This window comes from Poecilia formosa, unplaced genomic scaffold (genome assembly GCF_000485575.1).
Source record: "Poecilia formosa unplaced genomic scaffold, Poecilia_formosa-5.1.2 Scaffold172, whole genome shotgun sequence".
NCBI classification, from domain to species: domain Eukaryota; kingdom Metazoa; phylum Chordata; class Actinopteri; order Cyprinodontiformes; family Poeciliidae; genus Poecilia; species Poecilia formosa.
The window spans coordinates 1,303,575-1,324,513 of NW_006800111.1; the positions used below are offsets into that span (position 1 = coordinate 1,303,575).

The following is a 20,939-nucleotide window of genomic DNA, read 5'->3' on the forward strand; positions in this document are numbered from 1 at the left end:
CCACCCTTCTCCGTTTGCGCACAGCATGTTCGTGGAGAACGTATACCATTGGATACCATTGGAACTGAACATTCTATCCACCTTCCTGAGAGGCTGACTGGGGAAACGATTGTGGGTCTTACTTCTGGCGGCTAGCGGAAGTAGCAGTATTTCATTGTAATTTATAGGGTTTTTGGCTAATCTATATTCATGATAGAAATGGCATCTCTTTTGTCGGTTAATACACTGCCTTGTGCAGCAAGGCAGTGTATTAACATTAGCACAAACATGAGCATTTCACTGCTCCCCATTAGCATTAGCCTTTTCCCTAAAAATATTTTTTATCTGTTTTTCTTATTTATTAGTCACACTTAGTACACTGAATGGAGGAAGTAAATGTAAAACAACATGCTAGTGACAGCATTTAGGCTAATGTTAGCAATTTGGCTCATTTTAACTTGTACGCTAATTTTAACATACAAAATGGAGTAAGTCCATCTTACTCAACATGTTTGTGACTCTCCACATGCTATTGAGTACATTACAGCTTACTTTATCATTGATGCTAATTTGTAGCATCAGACAGGCACACTTTGGCAGGCCCCATTTAAATTTCTTCAGAAATGTTCTAGTTGTTGTTATTGTTGTTGTTATTGCACTACTTAAACAGGAAAGACCCATCAAGATTTCAATTTTAATTAATTTATTTAAAATGATGACTTTAAAGAAAACATCACTAAAAGACATTAAACTTATGCAACGCCAGTAATCATCAAACATAAATGAAAAGGAAATAAAAATCCAATAACATATTCAGCAGTGCAGTCAAATCATTTGCATTCAGATTTTTGACTATTTCAAAAGCTTAGTATATTTAGTAAATAATTATGAATATTTGGCTATTTAATATATTTGTTTTTGCTCATTCAGTGAAACAAGCTCCATCAGATGGTGCTAATTCTGAAGCTGCAGCGCTCAGCCCTGATAATATGAAGTAAACAGAGATATTTACTCATAAAGAGTGGATAAAGATTCATTAGGAACCAGCTGGTGTCTGGTTACAAGTCACATTTGCAGACATATATAGCAGTTAATAGTGATTCATTAAGAATTGAAGATACCTTCACATAGGAATTAAAAATCTAGAGCTTGCAGTAATCATATAAAGATGAATTTTCTGTTGAATTTAGAGAAGCTACTTCTAATATTAGTTGTGCTAGACTATTGAATTTTTTTTTGGTCAATGAAAAAAACCGCAAAGTGGGGCAATAAAAAAAACACCCCGAGGTTACAGAATTGTAAGTGCGACCGTGAGTTAGGTATAAAGCATTTAAGGTGTGGTGAAGGACGGGAGGGAGGAGCAGAACATGAAATGGCATTTAACTCTCATCCGGTGTCTCTTGTATTGCACTCTGCACCTTCCTCCCCAAAGACTCACCTTTTTGCCTCTTCAGGGAAGATTTACACTCTAATGGAGGGCTGCACCAACAGCGGGCTGTTTCTGTTCATCTTGTTACTAGGATGTAGGCGACTCTCTGCATTCAATCTGGACACGGAAAATGTCCTGCAGAGAGATGGAAGCCCGGGGAGCCTGTTCGGCTTTTCTCTCGCAATGCACCAACAACTTAGACCACAGGACAAGAGAATGTAAGAACCAAAGCATGAGTTTAGAGGAAACTTATATGTGGAAAGGAATTTATTTCTGTATTCTTCAAGTCTAAGTCTAAGTCTTAGGTTTTTTGCATCAACTGTATTTGCTTGTGTCACTTTCTTTCCAGGTTACAAATTTTTAGACTTGCAGTTGTTTTGCGCTCTTCTTCTTTCTTTTTAGGTTGTCTTCAGGTGAGATCAGAAGAAAATGTTTTTCTTTTTCATGCCACATGAAGGCAGCTTGCAATCATGTCAATAGTGTGCTTGAAAAGCTAAAATAAACCGGGGGTTAGAGCCCAGAAGTGGGCCAGGAAACACCAATTAGGAGTTGTTTAGCTCTCAGAACCTTAGATAAATTTGAAAATGGCCACATTATGACGACTTCATTCATAATCTGGTGGTTTACAAGTCGTCTTTTTTACTGTGCTGTCATTTAGTTGGCTCGATGGAATGGCTACCTACATGAATACTTGCATGTATTTGTTAGGGTTATGCATCTCTGCCATTGTTGACTTGCAGGTAAAGAGTTTGGGAACCAGATCAAGTTTTTTTTTTCTCTTAATTTGATAATGTAGTAAAGTTTTAGATTTGCACCTCTGAAGCAGAGCAGCTGTGATAGGGCAAGTAACTTCTTGAGTGACGACTTCCTTTCCTTTGTTTTACCCAAAGGTGCTACTGCTTACTGTTGTGTGCTTATTTGCATTTGATTAACAAAAACCTGAAGTTTATTAAAGTGTTCCCGGAGTCTTTCATTGGTAGTAAGGCAAACACCAGCAAAGCATTGAGGTATTAACCTTCGTCACTTGGGAGAGCACCAGAGGTCAGCGTGGTGCTTGATGCACGCTTAGCTCGAAGCAAAAGAAAAGGCAGGTAATTAATTTGTCCTCGGAGTTCTCGGAGGTGTTTTTGCACCAACATGTTTGCTGGCATGTTTGGATGATACAGCTGGGTGTGCACAGTGAGTCACAGCACTGTTTTTCATTCTGTCCATGCCAACCTTTAGTCAGACGTACGCGTTCCAGAGACTTTTATGTCCTGAGGGGACATTAGTTCTTGTACCGACAGGAGTGGGTGGGAACCCGTGAATGTCTGCTTGTGTTATGGTCTCACATCTGCAAGATGAGGCTGTCTCCGCGAGAACGTGGAAGAGAGGTCCAACTTGAAAAGGTGCTCATAGTGGGAATGAATGTACGTTTTAGAGATTTAGGAGGGGAAATGTGTGAGTATATGAATGTCAGTGATGCTGCTGAAAAAAGTGAAAGGAATTTGGAAAAAAAAAATGGGAAGAGGAGCAACTAAAAGTAAACCACAAAAACCAAACAGTCAGTGCAAAAGTGATTCAAGAATTTACTGGGAGAAACTAACATTTTATACTGAAGTTAGTTGCGCATGCACTAACTTGTGCAAGCGAATATAATAGGTATATTTGAGAGAGAAACTGAATGAACAACATCTGTCCTAATCAGGATTTCTTTTGTTCCTTCATTCTGACCAGGCATTTAAGAACATGCATTGATTAATACCGAATCCCAGTGCTTCATTAAAGTTCATCAAGCCACTGCCATGAATTTTCATGACTCTTGGGATTTTAGTTTATTGTTTTGTTTTTCTCGCCAAGTCACTGCTATGTTATTTTAGTTTTAGTTAGATTTAGTTTGTAGTCAGTATTTTATTTGGACAGTCTTGTTCAGTGCCTTTGCACTGACATCATGTTCATCGTGATATATGCCTGTTGTGTTTTTGTATCATTATATTATTTCAGCTCGGGAACTACTACTTTCCAGATGCTTCAGTCTCTTCCATTATTCTTCATATATTTAATGCTTCATATGTTTTTGTCCAAGCTGGCGCTTGCAATATGTTGACCCAACTTTAGCTGACTCAGTTAAGATAATGTTCTGACACTTTATCTTAAATACACATCCTCCACGATGCATTAAATCCTCTCTAGTTGGTTTTCCAGAAGTGCCTTTTTAGTTCAGATTAAATCTCATTTGTTCTGTCTGTGCTTCACCTCAATCTTTATGTTTCTGCATTCCCAGTGTTTTGATAATTTTACCTTTTAAATGAAAGATAAAATTCTCCAGGATTCTGCCTCTAAAAACAGAGGATCAGATTTTTTTAGCACTGTTGACTCTTTGTGGTGAAAAACCGAGTTATCATGTTTGGGACGATGCCCAGGATTGCATTTGTAATCAGTATCATTACTACAGAATTGCATTAAGTCGTAACTGTTTTCTAAAGGTCTGCTGTGCTTCCAGTCCTTCTCTTTCAGCTCGTGATTTTTTAAATAAACATCCAATTGCTGGATCTTTCTGCTGTAGCAGAGAGAGACTTGATTGCTGGCAAAAGGCAACTCTTCACTTTTTTTTTCTTTAGTAGATGAATCAGGAAATGGTCAATCTGATTCATTGTCAGAGATTGACTTTTAAAAAAGTCGCACCTCATTTAATTTGCTAGACTGGGCTTGGTCCTTATGTTGGGAGCAGAAAAACAAAAACAAAAAAATGCCCTCAGAAAATGTCCCTAGATGCTGGAAATGTTATCACAGAAGAAAAAAGACACCTTAAGATTTTGTTGATGCTATGTGAAAGAATTGCCTTGATATACATGTGCTTCTGTTGCAGACTGCTGGTTGGAGCGCCGCAAGAGAAAGCGCTGAATAATCAGAAATCTAAGGTGACAGGAGGACTCTACAAGTGTGAAATCAGCCCAAACCCCAGTGATTGCCAAAGAGTTATGTTTGATAATGATGGTAATTTATATTCTGACTGGCTTTTCTATTTTTCCAGTTTCAACCTTTTTATTTACTTAAAAAAAATAGTTTTATTGTGTTGTTTATCTTTCGACTTTTGTCTGTTCTTTCACAGAAAATGTGTCAACCGAAAAAAAAGAAAATCAGTGGATGGGGGTGTCAGTCAACAGTCAAGGGCCAGGAGGCAAAATTATAGTGAGAATGCCGTTCCAAAAAGACATTTTGATTTTTTTTTTCCCCCCAAAGATTTATGGTCAAGGTGTCAGTCAGAATCTCTTGGTCATTATGTCCTTCTCTGTCCATGGTAGACGTGCGCCCATCGGTACCAGGAGTTGAAATCTCAAACCCGTAACATCCTCGGCCGCTGCTACGTGCTAAGCCAAGATGTAACTCTGAAGAGCTCACCAGAAGATGGAGTGAGAGATGGAGGTGACTGGCATTTTTGTAAAGGTCGGAACCCGGGCCATCAGCTGTTTGGTTCCTGCCAGCAGGGCGTCTCTGTCGCATTCGACATGGAACACCGCTACTTCATCTTTGGAGCTCCAGGAGCTTACGACTGGAAAGGTAACGTGTTTAGGTTAAACTTGCCACGGGCTGCAAGACTTTGAAACAGTTTGCTTTTTAGTTAGTTTTTAAAGACCGACTCAAAGCTCTTTTGTTTTTATTGTGCTTCTTATGCTCGTTTTCATTCTTTGTATAACTTTGCTTTTTGTTGTACGGAGTGTTGTGACTTTATTTCTGTGAAAATTACCTATATACTTACTTTAGGAACCAGGGCAGTTGAACAGTTAGGATTCCTCTTCCCTATAACTTATGTTTTGGACTAAATAGATATTTTTGAGAATTGATTAATTATTTTTGATTGTTTCAGCCACTGAAGAATACGGGTCTTAAGTAATAGCAGGATGTTGTCAGCATATAAACAAATTTTTGTTTTGTTTTGTTGATTTAATTGGCATTCCTTTCATAAGAATGTTTTGACAAAATGCTTCTGCAAGGGCTTCAGTAAAAATGGAAAACTAGGATGGAAAGAGATGTTTTTGGCTCAACATGCACCGCTCCCAGTTCCCATGGAGACAAATAAAGTCTTATCCTTACAAAAGGATTTGTAGCAGGAAGAAGCTGAGAGCAAAAGGGAGGGATGTGAGCAGTGTGTACACAAGCTTGATTGACTATAGTCCTGCTTCTGATTGGTTGTTTCTGGTTAGTTAGTACTGGGAGTACAGAGAAAAGGCAGAGGAGCAAATTCTTTTTCACAGATTATTCATCTGATACCATAGTGTCACGACATCATGGGGGTTTTAACAAATATGTAAAAAGAAACTATTTTTTTTTGTAAAAGATATACACTGCAGTCTTAAGAGTTTAGTAGACTTTTGTAAAACATCAACTAAACTTGTCTCTTCTCTCCTTTGGTGTACTTTTTTTTTTTAATTAAGGCTTGGTGCACATGGAGCAAAGGAACGACACTCTTTTTGACTTGGATTTATTTGACGAGGTGCCATTGGAAACGGGAGGTGAGGAGGCGAAAAATCCCAATCAGGTCCCCACTCCTGACAACAGCTACTTGGGTAAAATACTTGTGTTTTATCATTATGCCAGTTACACATTTTTTAGTGACTATGTTAACTATGTTGACTATTAACTATTAACTATGTTGAACTCTGTTTTAGGTTTCTCCATGGCCGTTGGAAAAGCTTTGACCAACAAGGGTCAGCTGACGGTGGTGGCAGGAGCTCCCAGGGCTTACTTCAGTGGAGCGGTGATTCTGCTAAAGAAAGGCTCTAAGGAGCGCAAAGACATGCAAGAGGAGTTCAGCCTTGAAGGCGAGGGCCTGGCTTCCTCCTTTGGATACGATCTGACTGTGCTGGATCTCAACGGGGATGGGTAAGAGTGCAGATTGAGCCACAGACACTTCACTTCTGCTCTCACTGTAATTTTGACTGTACTCCTCTGAGTCTGTGATCTTCTTCTTCGTTAGCTGGGATGACATAGTTGTTGGAGCCCCTCAGTACTTTGAGAAGGACTCGGATATTGGAGGAGCTGTCTACGTTTACATCAACAAGGCTGGAAATTGGAACGACGTCACACCAACAAGAATAGATGGACCCGCAGATTCTATGTTTGGCCTCGCCGTGGAGAACCTTGGCGACATCAACCAGGACGGTTACCATGGTAAGGAGGCATTATTTGTGTGTCTGTATTTGACCCCCTTTATGTTGTAAAGATGCTCAAGCAAACTGCCTCGCTGTCAGATTTTGCAGTCGGAGCTCCTTATGAGGACAACGGGGCAGGAAAGGTCTACATTTTCCACGGGTCAGTCACAGAAGGATTCAGGAAAAAAGCCACACAGGTGTGGAAAGTAGTACAATCACTTTCTAAATCTTCCAATTTGAGACTCTCCCTCAGCGTTTTGCTTTGGATAATTAGGAAGGGGCCAAAGCATATTTGGTGTGGATCAAACTATTTTTTCTAGGACTTTTATGTAGGAATTTCCTAATTCTCATTTAAATGATGTCTGGATGGGCATATTTCCAGTGGATCTGTTATTTCTTTATATAGATATTTGTACTCTAGTTGATACAAAGCTATCTTTCTGTCTCTTATCTGCATTGCACATTTTCAAGATGTCTTTNTTCCTTTCCTGGATCATGAGTGGACATCAGTGGATTAATACTCAACCTGTACATCTGGCTGCGCATTTGACCTTTGACCCTAAGATACCTAAAAACAAGGTAATACGGCTACTTTTTTCCACTTCTCTATAAAACAAATACACGTTTTGATCAGGGATCTAATCGTTGAGAGCTACTGTCCAGTAACTATTAGATGCATCCCTTCTCCACCACACCTGGATGGCTCATTATCAGGCCCCTGCAAAGCAGGATGGTTTCTGATGAAGGAATGTAGCTATTTGATTCAGGTGTGTTGGTGCAGAGATGCATCTAGAAGTTGAACGATAATAAATTGAAGACAGGACCTTAGCACACTTGGTATAGAGCTTTGTTTTGATAATGGAACAACAATAATAATAGTAAAGACAATAATAATAACCACAATTTCCAAGTTCTCACTGCAAATTACTGTATTTTCCGCACTATAAGGCGCACTGGATTATAAGGTGCATCTTCAATGAATGGCCTATTTTAAAACTTTTACATATATAAGGGGCACCGCATTATACGGCGCATAGAATAGACGGTACAGTAGAGGCTGGAGTTACCTTATGCATCCACTCGATGGAGCTGCACTAAAGTGAATATCAACAAAACAGTCCGACTCCGGTGGCGAGGAGAGCCTTCCGCGACTGGGCCGGGGCGTGGCCGGACAATGGCCACCCTTCTCCGTTTGCGCACAGCATGTTCGTGGAGAACGTATACCATTGGATACCATTGGAACTGAACATTCTATCCACCTTCCTGAGAGGCTTACTGGGGAAACGATTATGGGTCTTACTTCTGGCGGCTAGCGGAAGTAGCATTATTTCATTGTAATTTATAGGGTTTTTGGCTAATCTATATTCATGATAGAAATGGCATCTCTTTTGTCGGTTAATACACTGCCACAAACCACAAACATGAGCATTTCACTGCTCCCTATTAGCATTAGCCTTTTCCCTAAAAATAGCTTTTATCTGTTTTTCTTATTTATTAGTCACACTTAGTACACTGAATGGAGGAAGTAAATGTAAAACAACATGCTGACAGCATTTAGGCTAATATTAGCAATTTGGCTCATTTTAACTTGTACACTAATTTTAACATACAAAATGGAGTAAGTCCATGTTACTCAACATGTTTGTGACTCTCCACATGCTATTGAGTACATTGCAGCTTACTTTATCATTGATGCTAATTTGTAGCATCAGACGGGCACACTTTGGCAGGCCCCATTTAAATTTCTTCAGAAATGTTCTAGTTATTATTATTGTTGTTGTTGTTGTTGTTGTTATTGCACTACTTAAACAGGAAAGACCCATCAAGATTTCAATTTTAATTAATTTATTTAAAATGATGACTTTAAAGAAAACATCACTAAAAGACATTAAACTTATGCAACGCCAGTAATCATCAAACATAAATGAAAAGGAAATAAAAATCCAATAACATATTCAGCAGTGCAGTCAAATCATTTGCATTCAGATTTTTGACTATTTCAAAAGCTTAGTATATTTAGTAAATAATTATGAATATTTGGCTATTTAATATATTTGTTTTTGCTCATTCAGTGAAACAAGCTCCATCAGATGGTGCTAATTCTGAAGCTGCAGCGCTCAGCCCTGATAATATGAAGTAAACAGAGATATTTACTCATAAAGAGTGGATAAAGATTCATTAGGAACCAGCTGGTGTCTGGTTACAAGTCACATTTGCAGACATATATAGCAGTTAATAGTGATTCATTAAGAATTGAAGATACCTTCACATAGGAATTAAAAATCTAGAGCTTGCAGTAATCATATAAAGATGAATTTTCTGTTGAATTTAGAGAAGCTACTTCTAATATTAGTTGTGCTAGACTATTGAATTTTTTTTTGGTCAATGAAAAAAACCGCAAAGTGGGGCAATAAAAAAAACACCCCGAGGTTACAGAATTGTAAGTGCGACTGTGAGTTAGGTATAAAGCATTTAAGGTGTGGTGAAGGACGGGAGGGAGGAGCAGAACGTGAAATGGCATTTAACTCTCATCCGGTGTCTCTTGTATTGCACTCTGCACCTTCTTCCCCAAAGACTCACCTTTTTGCCTCTTCAGGGAAGATTTACACTCTAATGGAGGGCTGCACCAACAGCGGGCTGTTTCTGTTCATCTTGTTACTAGGATGTAGGCGACTCTCTGCATTCAATCTGGACACGGAAAATGTCCTGCAGAGAGATGGAAGCCCGGGGAGCCTGTTCGGCTTTTCTCTCGCAATGCACCAACAACTTAGACCACAGGACAAGAGAATGTAAGAACCAAAGCATGAGTTTAGAGGAAACTTATATGTGGAAAGGAATTTATTTCTGTATTCTTCAAGTCTAAGTCTAAGTCTTAGGTTTTTGCATCAACTGTATTTGCTTGTGTCACTTTCTTTCCAGGTCACAAATTTTTAGACTTGCAGTTGTTTTGCTCTCTTCTTCTTTCTTTTTAGGTTGTCTTCAGGTGAGATCAGAAGAAAATGTTTTTCTTTTTCATGCCACATGAAGGCAGCTTGCAATCATGTTAATAGTGTGCTTGAAAGCTAAAATAAACCGGGGGTTAGAGCCCAGAAGTGGGCCAGGAAACACCAATTAGGAGTTGTTTAGCTCTCAGAACCTTAGATAAATTTGAAAATGGCCAGATTATGACGACTTCATTCATAATCTGGTGGTTTACAAGTCGTCTTTTTTACTGTGCTGTCATTTAGTTGGCTCGATGGAATGGCTACCTACATGAATACTTGCATGTATTTGTTAGGGTTATGCATCTCTGCCATTGTTGACTTGCAGGTAAAGAGTTTGGGAACCAGATCAAGTTTTTTTTTTCTCTTAATTTGATAATGTAGTAAAGTTTTAGATTTGCACCTCTGAAGCAGAGCAGCTGTGATAGGGCAAGTAACTTCTTGAGTGACGACTTCCTTTCCTTTGTTTTACCCAAAGGTGCTACTGCTTACTGTTGTGTGCTTATTTGCATTTGATTAACAAAAACCTGAAGTTTATTAAAGTGTTCCCGGAGTCTTTCATTGGTAGTAAGGCAAACACCAGCAAAGCATTGAGGTATTAACCTTCGTCACTTGGGAGAGCACCAGAGGTCAGCGTGGTGCTTGATGCACGCTTAGCTCGAAGCAAAAGAAAAGGCAGGTAATTAATTTGTCCTCGGAGTTCTCGGAGGTGTTTTTGCACCAACATGTTTGCTGGCATGTTTGGATGATACAGCTGGGTGTGCACAGTGAGTCACAGCACTGTTTTTCATTCTGTCCATGCCAACCTTTAGTCAGACGTACGCGTTCCAGAGACTTTTATGTCCTGAGGGGACATTAGTTCTTGTACCGACAGGAGTGGGTGGGAACCCGTGAATGTCTGCTTGTGTTATGGTCTCACATCTGCAAGATGAGGCTGTCTCCGCGAGAACGTGGAAGAGAGGTCCAACTTGAAAAGGTGCTCATAGTGGGAATGAATGTACGTTTTAGAGATTTAGGAGGGGAAATGTGTGAGTATATGAATGTCAGTGATGCTGCTGAAAAAAGTGAAAGGAATTTGGAAAAAAAAAATGGGAAGAGGAGCAACTAAAAGTAAACCACAAAAACCAAACAGTCAGTGCAAAAGTGATTCAAGAATTTACTGGGAGAAACTAACATTTTATACTGAAGTTAGTTGCGCATGCACTAACTTGTGCAAGCGAATATAATAGGTATATTTGAGAGAGAAACTGAATGAACAACATCTGTCCTAATCAGGATTTCTTTTGTTCCTTCATTCTGACCAGGCATTTAAGAACATGCATTGATTAATACCGAATCCCAGTGCTTCATTAAAGTTCATCAAGCCACTGCCATGAATTTTCATGACTCTTGGGATTTTAGTTTATTGTTTTGTTTTTCTCGCCAAGTCACTGCTATGTTATTTTAGTTTTAGTTAGATTTAGTTTGTAGTCAGTATTTTATTTGGACAGTCTTGTTCAGTGCCTTTGCACTGACATCATGTTCATCGTGATATATGCCTGTTGTGTTTTTGTATCATTATATTATTTCAGCTCGGGAACTACTACTTTCCAGATGCTTCAGTCTCTTCCATTATTCTTCATATATTTAATGCTTCATATGTTTTTGTCCAAGCTGGCGCTTGCAATATGTTGACCCAACTTTAGCTGACTCAGTTAAGATAATGTTCTGACACTTTATCTTAAATACACATCCTCCACGATGCATTAAATCCTCTCTAGTTGGTTTTCCAGAAGTGCCTTTTTAGTTCAGATTAAATCTCATTTGTTCTGTCTGTGCTTCACCTCAATCTTTATGTTTCTGCATTCCCAGTGTTTTGATAATTTTACCTTTTAAATGAAAGATAAAATTCTCCAGGATTCTGCCTCTAAAAACAGAGGATCAGATTTTTTTAGCACTGTTGACTCTTTGTGGTGAAAAACCGAGTTATCATGTTTGGGACGATGCCCAGGATTGCATTTGTAATCAGTATCATTACTACAGAATTGCATTAAGTCGTAACTGTTTTCTAAAGGTCTGCTGTGCTTCCAGTCCTTCTCTTTCAGCTCGTGATTTTTTAAATAAACATCCAATTGCTGGATCTTTCTGCTGTAGCAGAGAGAGACTTGATTGCTGGCAAAAGGCAACTCTTCACTTTTTTTTTCTTTAGTAGATGAATCAGGAAATGGTCAATCTGATTCATTGTCAGAGATTGACTTTTAAAAAAGTCGCACCTCATTTAATTTGCTAGACTGGGCTTGGTCCTTATGTTGGGAGCAGAAAAACAAAAACAAAAAAATGCCCTCAGAAAATGTCCCTAGATGCTGGAAATGTTATCACAGAAGAAAAAAGACACCTTAAGATTTTGTTGATGCTATGTGAAAGAATTGCCTTGATATACATGTGCTTCTGTTGCAGACTGCTGGTTGGAGCGCCGCAAGAGAAAGCGCTGAATAATCAGAAATCTAAGGTGACAGGAGGACTCTACAAGTGTGAAATCAGCCCAAACCCCAGTGATTGCCAAAGAGTTATGTTTGATAATGATGGTAATTTATATTCTGACTGGCTTTTCTATTTTTCCAGTTTCAACCTTTTTATTTACTTAAAAAAAATAGTTTTATTGTGTTGTTTATCTTTCGACTTTTGTCTGTTCTTTCACAGAAAATGTGTCAACCGAAAAAAAAGAAAATCAGTGGATGGGGGTGTCAGTCAACAGTCAAGGGCCAGGAGGCAAAATTATAGTGAGAATGCCGTTCCAAAAAGACATTTTGATTTTTTTTTTCCCCCCAAAGATTTATGGTCAAGGTGTCAGTCAGAATCTCTTGGTCATTATGTCCTTCTCTGTCCATGGTAGACGTGCGCCCATCGGTACCAGGAGTTGAAATCTCAAACCCGTAACATCCTCGGCCGCTGCTACGTGCTAAGCCAAGATGTAACTCTGAAGAGCTCACCAGAAGATGGAGTGAGAGATGGAGGTGACTGGCATTTTTGTAAAGGTCGGAACCCGGGCCATCAGCTGTTTGGTTCCTGCCAGCAGGGCGTCTCTGTCGCATTCGACATGGAACACCGCTACTTCATCTTTGGAGCTCCAGGAGCTTACGACTGGAAAGGTAACGTGTTTAGGTTAAACTTGCCACGGGCTGCAAGACTTTGAAACAGTTTGCTTTTTAGTTAGTTTTTAAAGACCGACTCAAAGCTCTTTTGTTTTTATTGTGCTTCTTATGCTCGTTTTCATTCTTTGTATAACTTTGCTTTTTGTTGTACGGAGTGTTGTGACTTTATTTCTGTGAAAATTACCTATATACTTACTTTAGGAACCAGGGCAGTTGAACAGTTAGGATTCCTCTTCCCTATAACTTATGTTTTGGACTAAATAGATATTTTTGAGAATTGATTAATTATTTTTGATTGTTTCAGCCACTGAAGAATACGGGTCTTAAGTAATAGCAGGATGTTGTCAGCATATAAACAAATTTTTGTTTTGTTTTGTTGATTTAATTGGCATTCCTTTCATAAGAATGTTTTGACAAAATGCTTCTGCAAGGGCTTCAGTAAAAATGGAAAACTAGGATGGAAAGAGATGTTTTTGGCTCAACATGCACCGCTCCCAGTTCCCATGGAGACAAATAAAGTCTTATCCTTACAAAAGGATTTGTAGCAGGAAGAAGCTGAGAGCAAAAGGGAGGGATGTGAGCAGTGTGTACACAAGCTTGATTGACTATAGTCCTGCTTCTGATTGGTTGTTTCTGGTTAGTTAGTACTGGGAGTACAGAGAAAAGGCAGAGGAGCAAATTCTTTTTCACAGATTATTCATCTGATACCATAGTGTCACGACATCATGGGGGTTTTAACAAATATGTAAAAAGAAACTATTTTTTTTTGTAAAAGATATACACTGCAGTCTTAAGAGTTTAGTAGACTTTTGTAAAACATCAACTAAACTTGTCTCTTCTCTCCTTTGGTGTACTTTTTTTTTTTAATTAAGGCTTGGTGCACATGGAGCAAAGGAACGACACTCTTTTTGACTTGGATTTATTTGACGAGGTGCCATTGGAAACGGGAGGTGAGGAGGCGAAAAATCCCAATCAGGTCCCCACTCCTGACAACAGCTACTTGGGTAAAATACTTGTGTTTTATCATTATGCCAGTTACACATTTTTTAGTGACTATGTTAACTATGTTGACTATTAACTATTAACTATGTTGAACTCTGTTTTAGGTTTCTCCATGGCCGTTGGAAAAGCTTTGACCAACAAGGGTCAGCTGACGGTGGTGGCAGGAGCTCCCAGGGCTTACTTCAGTGGAGCGGTGATTCTGCTAAAGAAAGGCTCTAAGGAGCGCAAAGACATGCAAGAGGAGTTCAGCCTTGAAGGCGAGGGCCTGGCTTCCTCCTTTGGATACGATCTGACTGTGCTGGATCTCAACGGGGATGGGTAAGAGTGCAGATTGAGCCACAGACACTTCACTTCTGCTNTCTATAAGTGAGAAATTTAAAGCTGATGCGCCGATGCATTGCTCTGACCTAGCGCCGCTTAGCAATATTTACAGAGATGCTCACTGAGTTGTTTCTTCACAGAACCCGACCAGTTGTTAGCATTGAGAAGAAAATCACCATTACGCCAGAAAAAATTGACCTCACCAAGAAGAACTGTCCTGAAGGGGTCTGGTAAGAGCGCCCACCTCGTCCTTCAACATCATCCTTGCAAAGACCTAATAATTACTGACAATTCTAACTTGGTTACATAAATATAATCTGTTAAAAAAATATTTTTGTTAAATCTTCCAGAAGTATTGCTAGAAATATTATTTAATCTTTCTTAAGTTCAGTTTTTGTCTCTTTCCCCTTTTCACATTTTTGTGTTGCCATAATTGTAGATTCGTTCAAATCTACAATTATGATTTGAACACAAGAGGATTTCTTTTTCATGGTATTTCATACTGTTTTGTGCCATTGTCTAATTTTATATTCATTATGTGCTTTTAACTTTTAGACATGTGAAAATCTGCTCAAAAATTAACTTGCCAGAGATGCTGTATGTCTGATTATAGTTTACCTTTTTTGTTCCCACAGCCTGAAAGTTGAAGCATGCTTCAGCTTCAACGGTGGCGTGCAGAGCTCTTCTACCCCGCTGAGTGAGCAGAACCTCATTTTCCTTTCGAATCATTTTTGCTAAAACAGTTTTTTTTATTGCATTTTCACAATGTAGATAACAGCAATATATTGTAATGAAAAAAGTGTTTGCTTCCTTGTACATTTGCACTGCGTTTGTTGTTTAGTCACGCCTAAATGTTTCATTCAACATCTCTATGGAAAGGCGAGTCTTATTATGCAAGCAAACAAACGTACCTGATTACTTCTCTGACCTGTAGACTCAAGAAATCACTTAAAGACAACCAGTTTGTCAACACGAAGCACGCCAAAAGATCGCAAACCGCAACACAGATTGGCATAATCTCTCAACCTGGAGAAATTCAAGAACACAGAATGTGTTGAATAGATGACCAAGGCTGTGGGACATCAGTGAACCACAGCAGAAGCCAGCATGCACAAATGAAACAAACAGGCTGCACAGGGGCACAGTTGGTAGCACTGTTGCCTTACAGCAAGTAGGTCTGGGGTTCAAACATGACTGGCAGATTAATTAGTCTCGCTAAACTCTCCTTAGTTTTTGTCCTATTTGTCCTGTCTGTCTGACCCCTCGAAGGATAAGCCTATAAGATAGAGAATAGATAGATGAAAAAAAAAAAAACACAGAACAGCACTGAATCAAGTGGCAAATTATCTACAGGAGTGCATCCACAACTTATCCAGGAAGTCACAAAAGAACCATGAACCATGATCTCATTAGTCAAGGTCCATGATTCAACAATGACAGAAAATGACAACTATAAGAAAGTACCAAGAGCAAAACAACATCCAAAACAACTGACCAAAAGAACCCCAAAGCCCGCATCATATACAAAAGGTTATATAGATATTTTTGATGCATCACATCAAAAATATCTTCTTGACTCCAAACACTTTAGTGAAATTATTATCTGGTCTGACTAAACATGAGATTAACTTATTGGAAAGTATATTTTCTGTTACATTCTGTTACAAACAGCATGTACTGTATTATTTTCCTGATGTTGTAAATTAGCCCTTAATATACAGCCTATCATTCTTATTTTGCGTGAATTTGCACATAAGTATCTTTTTCTTGTGCTGCTTCGCCTCTTGTGTTGCATTTAGCGATGAAGTACCATTTTGAAGTGGATGCTGATCGCAAGAGAAACAATCTCGATCCCAGGGGGACATTCACAGGTCTGGAAAGTCTGTCCACCGGGCTCATTACCATGGATGCAAAAGAGCCGCGAAAATGTGTCACTCGTTCTCTTGTCATGAAGGTATACGTCCACGCATGTCTCTCTCCGTTGCTTATCTAAAAACGTATTGTGTGACATGACAAACATTGTGTGACGTTCCCCTCTTAACAGGACAACATTAAGGACAAGATGCATGGGATCCCCATCGATGTTTCTGTGAACATCCAGAATGCTAAACGCAAACGAAGACAGGCCCAAAACGCTCCGCTTGCACCTGTCCTGGATCCCAAAGACGTAGAACCATTTCGATCAAACGTACGTTTGTATTTTCTCGCTGTATACATGAAATAACCACGTCTTGCTTTAATAGTGCTTCTGATGTGCATCAACATGCTTGCAGGTGGCATTTTTGAAAGACGGATGTGGCGACAATGACGTGTGCAAGAGCAACCTGATGCTAAAATATCGCTACGTCTGCAAAGATGGAGATAAAGTTGATTCTTTAGAAATGTAAGAGGATTTACAGATTTAACCAAAAGGGTTGCTACTGAAGCAAGCAAAGCTACACTGATCAGCATACGTTGCTTGTAATCTAATGTGTTTAAAGGGAAAATGGAGTACCGGTGATCTCGCTAAGTGGCCAAAAAAGCGCTGCCCTGGAAGTGACAGTGACCAATCAAAAGGGAGATGATGCATATGAGGCTTTTGTGGTTGCTAACTTCCCCAGATCTGTGACCTACGCTACATACATGCTTGGAGCTGGAGTGAGTTTCTCTTATCCGACAATCAGTCTCCCGCACATGTACTTTCTGGTTCTAAATGGTGAGTTATCATTGATTGCAGCAAGTCTCCTGCAACCCAAACCAAAATGGATCTAAGGTTGACTGTGACGTTGGGAACCCTTTCAAACGTGACTCAGTGGTGAGAAAAAGTTACTCTGAGCTTCTATTCAGCACCTATTTAAGTTTAGATAATGTAGAAAGTCCCATCAGAATGCATACTGTAATTTATTTAATATGCGCGTTTGTTTACAGACAACCTTCTACATCCTGTTCGATATCACTAACAGGACCGAAGTGGAAATTGAGCTCAAGTTAAAAACGTAAGTGTCTGATTCTGCTTCTGTAAACCTTTGGGTAGCTTTCAGTTCACTTCTTTTAGCATAGATCTTGTGTACATTTTTACCAGGACAAGTACGCAGCAGAATCTGATGACCGTGAAAGCAAAGGCCAAGGTGGCCGTCACACTGAAGCTGTCCTTATCGGGGTAAGACATTTTCACAGGGAAGAGACGCAGCCATGCACTAATTCAGCCAACTGACCGCAAACTGCTTTCTTTCCAGGCAAATTGAATCATCTCAGGTCTACTACAATGGAGACGCCAAAGGTGTGACGGACGTTAAGAGTGAAAGTGACATGGGCAGTGCCATCAAACACTGGTTCACTGTGAGTATAGAAACGCGTCCACCCTGTCTGATGCCACCGTGTACGTTTTGCTTAAAAAACAAAACAAAATAAATAAAAAAAGCTGATATAAGGCTCATACAAACAGACATTTACCCATCTGATCATGTGTAAAAAAAAACATTTGAATAAATTGAGCTTTACTTGCAGAAATAAATAAAAAATAATTAATTTGATTAATTTAAAATCCCATGGTCCGAAAAATTGGTCTTGACATGAAATTGCGTGTCACAATTACAAGCTGTTCATTCCGAGCATAACCTTGCCTTCTTATTAAGTGATGTCCCAAATTTTAGACTTGCATATTTCCAAGGTTTGAACTGATGTCCCCATTAAAACAGATCATCAACCGAGGAAAGCGTCTGAAAGACATTGGACAAGTCACCCTTAACGTAAAGTGGCCAAAGATGACAGACAAAAACCATCATCTGCTCTACCTGATGAAGATCAGCTCCACAGGCCTGAAGAAGATGGAGTGCTCTCCCAAAGAGGAGATCAACCATCTTGGAAAGGTGAGGAAAAAAGTGAATCAAGCAGAAGACCACTGGGCGGACCAGTTAGACCGAGTTGAGAAATGATTGTGAACCAAGTCCAGAGGTGTGGACTTTCAGGTCTTGACAAAGCTCTATACAATCACAGGCCATTTAACATTTAGCATATTTAACAGCTATCAGTGTTTGGGAATTTCTGAGATCCCCCAAGAGGAGATGGACAACTTAGAAAAGTGAAGTTTGGACTCCCACCTCGGCCCGAAGAGAACGTCTTCATCTGCCTTCTTGTCTGTATTTAAATATCAAAAGATTGAAGTATAATTTTACGGAAGCGCATTGCTATCACACAGGAAAAATTTTTTTTCGATCGCTATCTCGTTATAACAAGATAAGTATCTCGTTAAAATGTGATAGTATCTCGTTTTAACGAGATAGCGATCGAAAAAATTTTTTTCCTGCGTGATAGCAATGCGCTTCCGTATAATTTTGTGTAGTACATGGATTACACCAGGTAAAAAAAATAGATTTTTTCGAAGTTGTCAATGTTTTTTCAGCTGAATTAGGACTGAGTTAGGAATTAAGATTATCTTTGCATGGCTGAATCCTAAAATAACATCCACTTTTCTCAATCAGGTCAAGATTTTATTCTTATTCGATTTAGAGAAATCTGATCTTCTGACTAAATTGATGACATTGATGACAAACATGCTGTTTTTTGCTGTTAGTCTCATTTGTCTAACAGAGTGTATTTCTTAAAAATTGGATTTCTTTCAAATGAGTAATAAACACCGATAAGGGTAAGTACATGTAAATTGAAAATTAAATCTTTATTGTGCAAAACGCAGGGCAAGAATTTTTGTTTCTTCGAACGCTTCATTTTCTCGGCAGCAGGGATATCTCAACAGTGATCAGCCGTCATGACTGCATCCCAGCATCCCAAACTAATATGCAGCTTAGTTCAGAAAGTTGACCTGATTGAGTGCATCAAAATTAGTCTAAAACCCCCCAGACTTTATTTTTTGGCTATTTGACTAGTGTTATTTCCACTGACTGAATACATGTTGAGGAATACAAAGAAAAATGATAATTTATGTTTTTTTTTTCTTCTTCTTCTTTAAGAAATCGGTTAACAGAAAGAGAAGAGACATTACCAAAGGAATCAATGGGACACTTTCACGCTTAATTGGAGATAAGAAGCACCAGACTTTGGTATTACGACACAAGCACTTCCTTCTCTCCAGACTTTATTAAATACTATATTTAACTTAACCTCCCCACCAGTGAGGGTAACGACACAATGATCTGTCTGTGTACAGTCGTGTGGCAATGGAGCAAAATGTGTGACAATGAAGTGCCTCCTGGGGGACCTGGACTACAAGGCGACCATCACTCTGGACTCTCGCCTGTGGAATAACACTTTCATAGAGGTATGAAAGACAGACTGTTGTGTTTGTTCCACTAATAGTGGGGATTTAAGATGAGCTGCAGGTTGTCTGGTCTTTAAGAATGAAGTTTGCTTGTTTTGTGTGGATTATGTGAAATTAAAACCTTTTTGTTAGTCTAATTTGACTTGCCGTTGTAGATTCTTATTGTTGAGCCTATCCTAACAGAAGCCTTATTTACTGATCTTAATTATATTCTTCGATTCCTTTTAGAACAATTAAAGCTAAGTTTGAAAAAGCATTTGTCCTGAATCTGTGCAAGAGAAAGAAAATGCCTTTATTCTGTCGTAAAGTCCACGTGTATGTTTGATATTATTGCAAAAATAAACCTGACTTTCTCCCTTCTCCTTAAATAAAAGGAATTTTCAGGCTTCGATTATGTGGATGTGATGGTGGAGGCGTCGCTGCATGTTAACAGCACGACAACGATAGCAATGGAGGAGGGTGCTGAGACCCAGGTGAGGACACACAAATAGAAAATTATCTGTGTGACACTGATGAACCCAAAACAGAGTCAGGAGAATAGACGCAGAAATGTTTTTAAGCAATCCCGACACTGTGGGACCATAAAATGACCAAAATATTAAAATATTTTGATTATTTCTTGGTCGCTGTACTACAACTAAATTTGACTTGAATTATATGCATAGCACCCTTCAAATGTAGTCATGGCCCTTTAATTTGTAGGCATTGTAACCACAAAGCGTAATGTTTTTTTGGGTATTTCACATAATAGATCATTATAAAATTGTGCATAATTATACTTTATAATTAGTCATGTAGAGTTATAAAGTGGAACAAGTTACCTAAGTTAGTAAAAAGGTCTTTTAAATAGTAATTTAATCTGTGCATCCATCTATTGTGTATGGATTTGTTCATAGAAAGAAAAATAATTTGGAGTTTTTTTTCACCTCTGCTCAGTAAAACAAGCACAATTTTGACAAAACAAAACAAAAATTCATTGTAAATCTTAAACATAGAAGGTTTTTCAACTTATTTAGTTTCTTAAAAGCTGCACAGTTACTTAATGTTTTCCATTTTGTTGGTGCAGAAAAAGGCTTTAATGTTTACGGGGAAAGAAAATGGGATATATGTCTCACGGTTTGTCTGAAAACATTTTCTGTTTAACCACATTTAATGAGTAAGTACAGCAAAGTTGCCTGTTAATAATAATAATAATAATACTAATACATTTTATTTGTCAGCGCCTTTCAAAACACCCAAGGACACTTTTCAACATTGAAACATTAAACAACATTAAGAGAAAAAAAAAACATAAAACAATGTTAAACAATACAAATTGGATAAGACAAGAGGCACACTCAGGTGAATGGAAGAGTAAAAATAGAACCTGACAGACGCTTTTAATTGGACTTGCTATAAAAATGAAATGAAAGCAAAAATAAGACATAAATAAAAATCGACACTCATTGTTTTACCAATTTTTTCTTCATTTCAAGAAAATTTTTAATTTTGGCATGAAAGTCGTATCCCCACTATGTCGTATGATCATCTCCATCTGTGATCTAAAAAACTGAAAATGTGTGGCACGTTCGCAAACCTACCAATAGATGGCGGTACACCACACCTGACAGTCCAGACAAGGGCAGACAAAAACGCCCACGGTGATTCTGATGTGAAGGAGCTACAGAAATTTTGAGCTCAGAATCTGCTGACAGACTTGTGATCTCTACA

At 38.7% G+C, this 20,939-nt stretch overlaps 3 protein-coding genes across 4 annotated transcripts in view; all 3 read left to right on the forward strand.

Moving 5' to 3' along the window:
* The window catches only part of LOC103147016 (integrin alpha-6-like), a 43,100-nt gene that overhangs the window by 20,077 nt on the left and 2,084 nt on the right, over positions 1-20,939 (forward strand). The window contains exons 10-23 of the mRNA XM_016678009.1: positions 14,116-14,205; positions 14,611-14,672; positions 15,775-15,929; positions 16,020-16,163; positions 16,249-16,358; positions 16,456-16,612; positions 16,692-16,769; positions 16,883-16,950; positions 17,037-17,114; positions 17,191-17,293; positions 17,653-17,823; positions 18,922-19,011; positions 19,119-19,229; positions 19,604-19,702. Coding sequence (XP_016533495.1) covers positions 14,116-14,205; positions 14,611-14,672; positions 15,775-15,929; positions 16,020-16,163; positions 16,249-16,358; positions 16,456-16,612; positions 16,692-16,769; positions 16,883-16,950; positions 17,037-17,114; positions 17,191-17,293; positions 17,653-17,823; positions 18,922-19,011; positions 19,119-19,229; positions 19,604-19,702 — 1,516 coding nt within the window. The remainder of the gene's footprint in view (positions 1-14,115; positions 14,206-14,610; positions 14,673-15,774; positions 15,930-16,019; positions 16,164-16,248; positions 16,359-16,455; positions 16,613-16,691; positions 16,770-16,882; positions 16,951-17,036; positions 17,115-17,190; positions 17,294-17,652; positions 17,824-18,921; positions 19,012-19,118; positions 19,230-19,603; positions 19,703-20,939) is intronic.
* Positions 1,390-6,875, forward strand: LOC107837761 (integrin alpha-6-like). Its single transcript, XM_016678011.1, has 8 exons — positions 1,390-1,626; positions 4,257-4,384; positions 4,500-4,579; positions 4,693-4,948; positions 5,824-5,955; positions 6,058-6,271; positions 6,366-6,559; positions 6,640-6,875. The coding sequence occupies exons 1-8, from the start codon at positions 1,451-1,453 to the stop codon at positions 6,858-6,860; spliced, it is 1,401 nt and encodes a 466-aa protein (XP_016533497.1). The 5' UTR covers positions 1,390-1,450; the 3' UTR covers positions 6,861-6,875.
* Positions 7,025-13,992, forward strand: LOC103147017 (integrin alpha-6-like). Of its 2 annotated transcripts, none has more exons than XM_016678012.1 (6): positions 7,025-7,119; positions 11,958-12,085; positions 12,201-12,280; positions 12,394-12,649; positions 13,525-13,656; positions 13,759-13,992. In XM_016678012.1, the coding sequence occupies exons 2-6, from the start codon at positions 12,070-12,072 to the stop codon at positions 13,974-13,976; spliced, it is 702 nt and encodes a 233-aa protein (XP_016533498.1). In that variant the 5' UTR covers positions 7,025-7,119; positions 11,958-12,069; the 3' UTR covers positions 13,977-13,992. The 2 variants fall into 2 exon arrangements, with proteins under 2 accessions (XP_016533498.1, XP_007565216.2); XM_007565154.2 differs by lacking the exon at positions 7,025-7,119 and adding an exon at positions 9,039-9,329.

Excerpts from the sequence above, each read along its gene's own strand:
- LOC107837761 (XM_016678011.1), top strand. The coding sequence starts at position 1,451 with ATGGAGGGCTGCACCAACAGCGGGCTGTTTCTGTTCATCTTGTTACTA. Across the intron at positions 4,580-4,692 it reads GGCCAGGAGGCAAAATTATA|ACGTGCGCCCATCGGTACCA; the intron begins GTGAGAATGCCG and ends TGTCCATGGTAG. Across the intron at positions 4,949-5,823 it reads AGGAGCTTACGACTGGAAAG|GCTTGGTGCACATGGAGCAA; the intron begins GTAACGTGTTTA and ends TTTTTAATTAAG.
- LOC103147017 (XM_007565154.2), top strand. The coding sequence starts at position 9,055 with ATGGCATTTAACTCTCATCCGGTGTCTCTTGTATTGCACTCTGCACCT. Across the intron at positions 12,086-12,200 it reads AGTTATGTTTGATAATGATG|AAAATGTGTCAACCGAAAAA; the intron begins GTAATTTATATT and ends GTTCTTTCACAG. Across the intron at positions 13,657-13,758 it reads TCCTGACAACAGCTACTTGG|GTTTCTCCATGGCCGTTGGA; the intron begins GTAAAATACTTG and ends ACTCTGTTTTAG.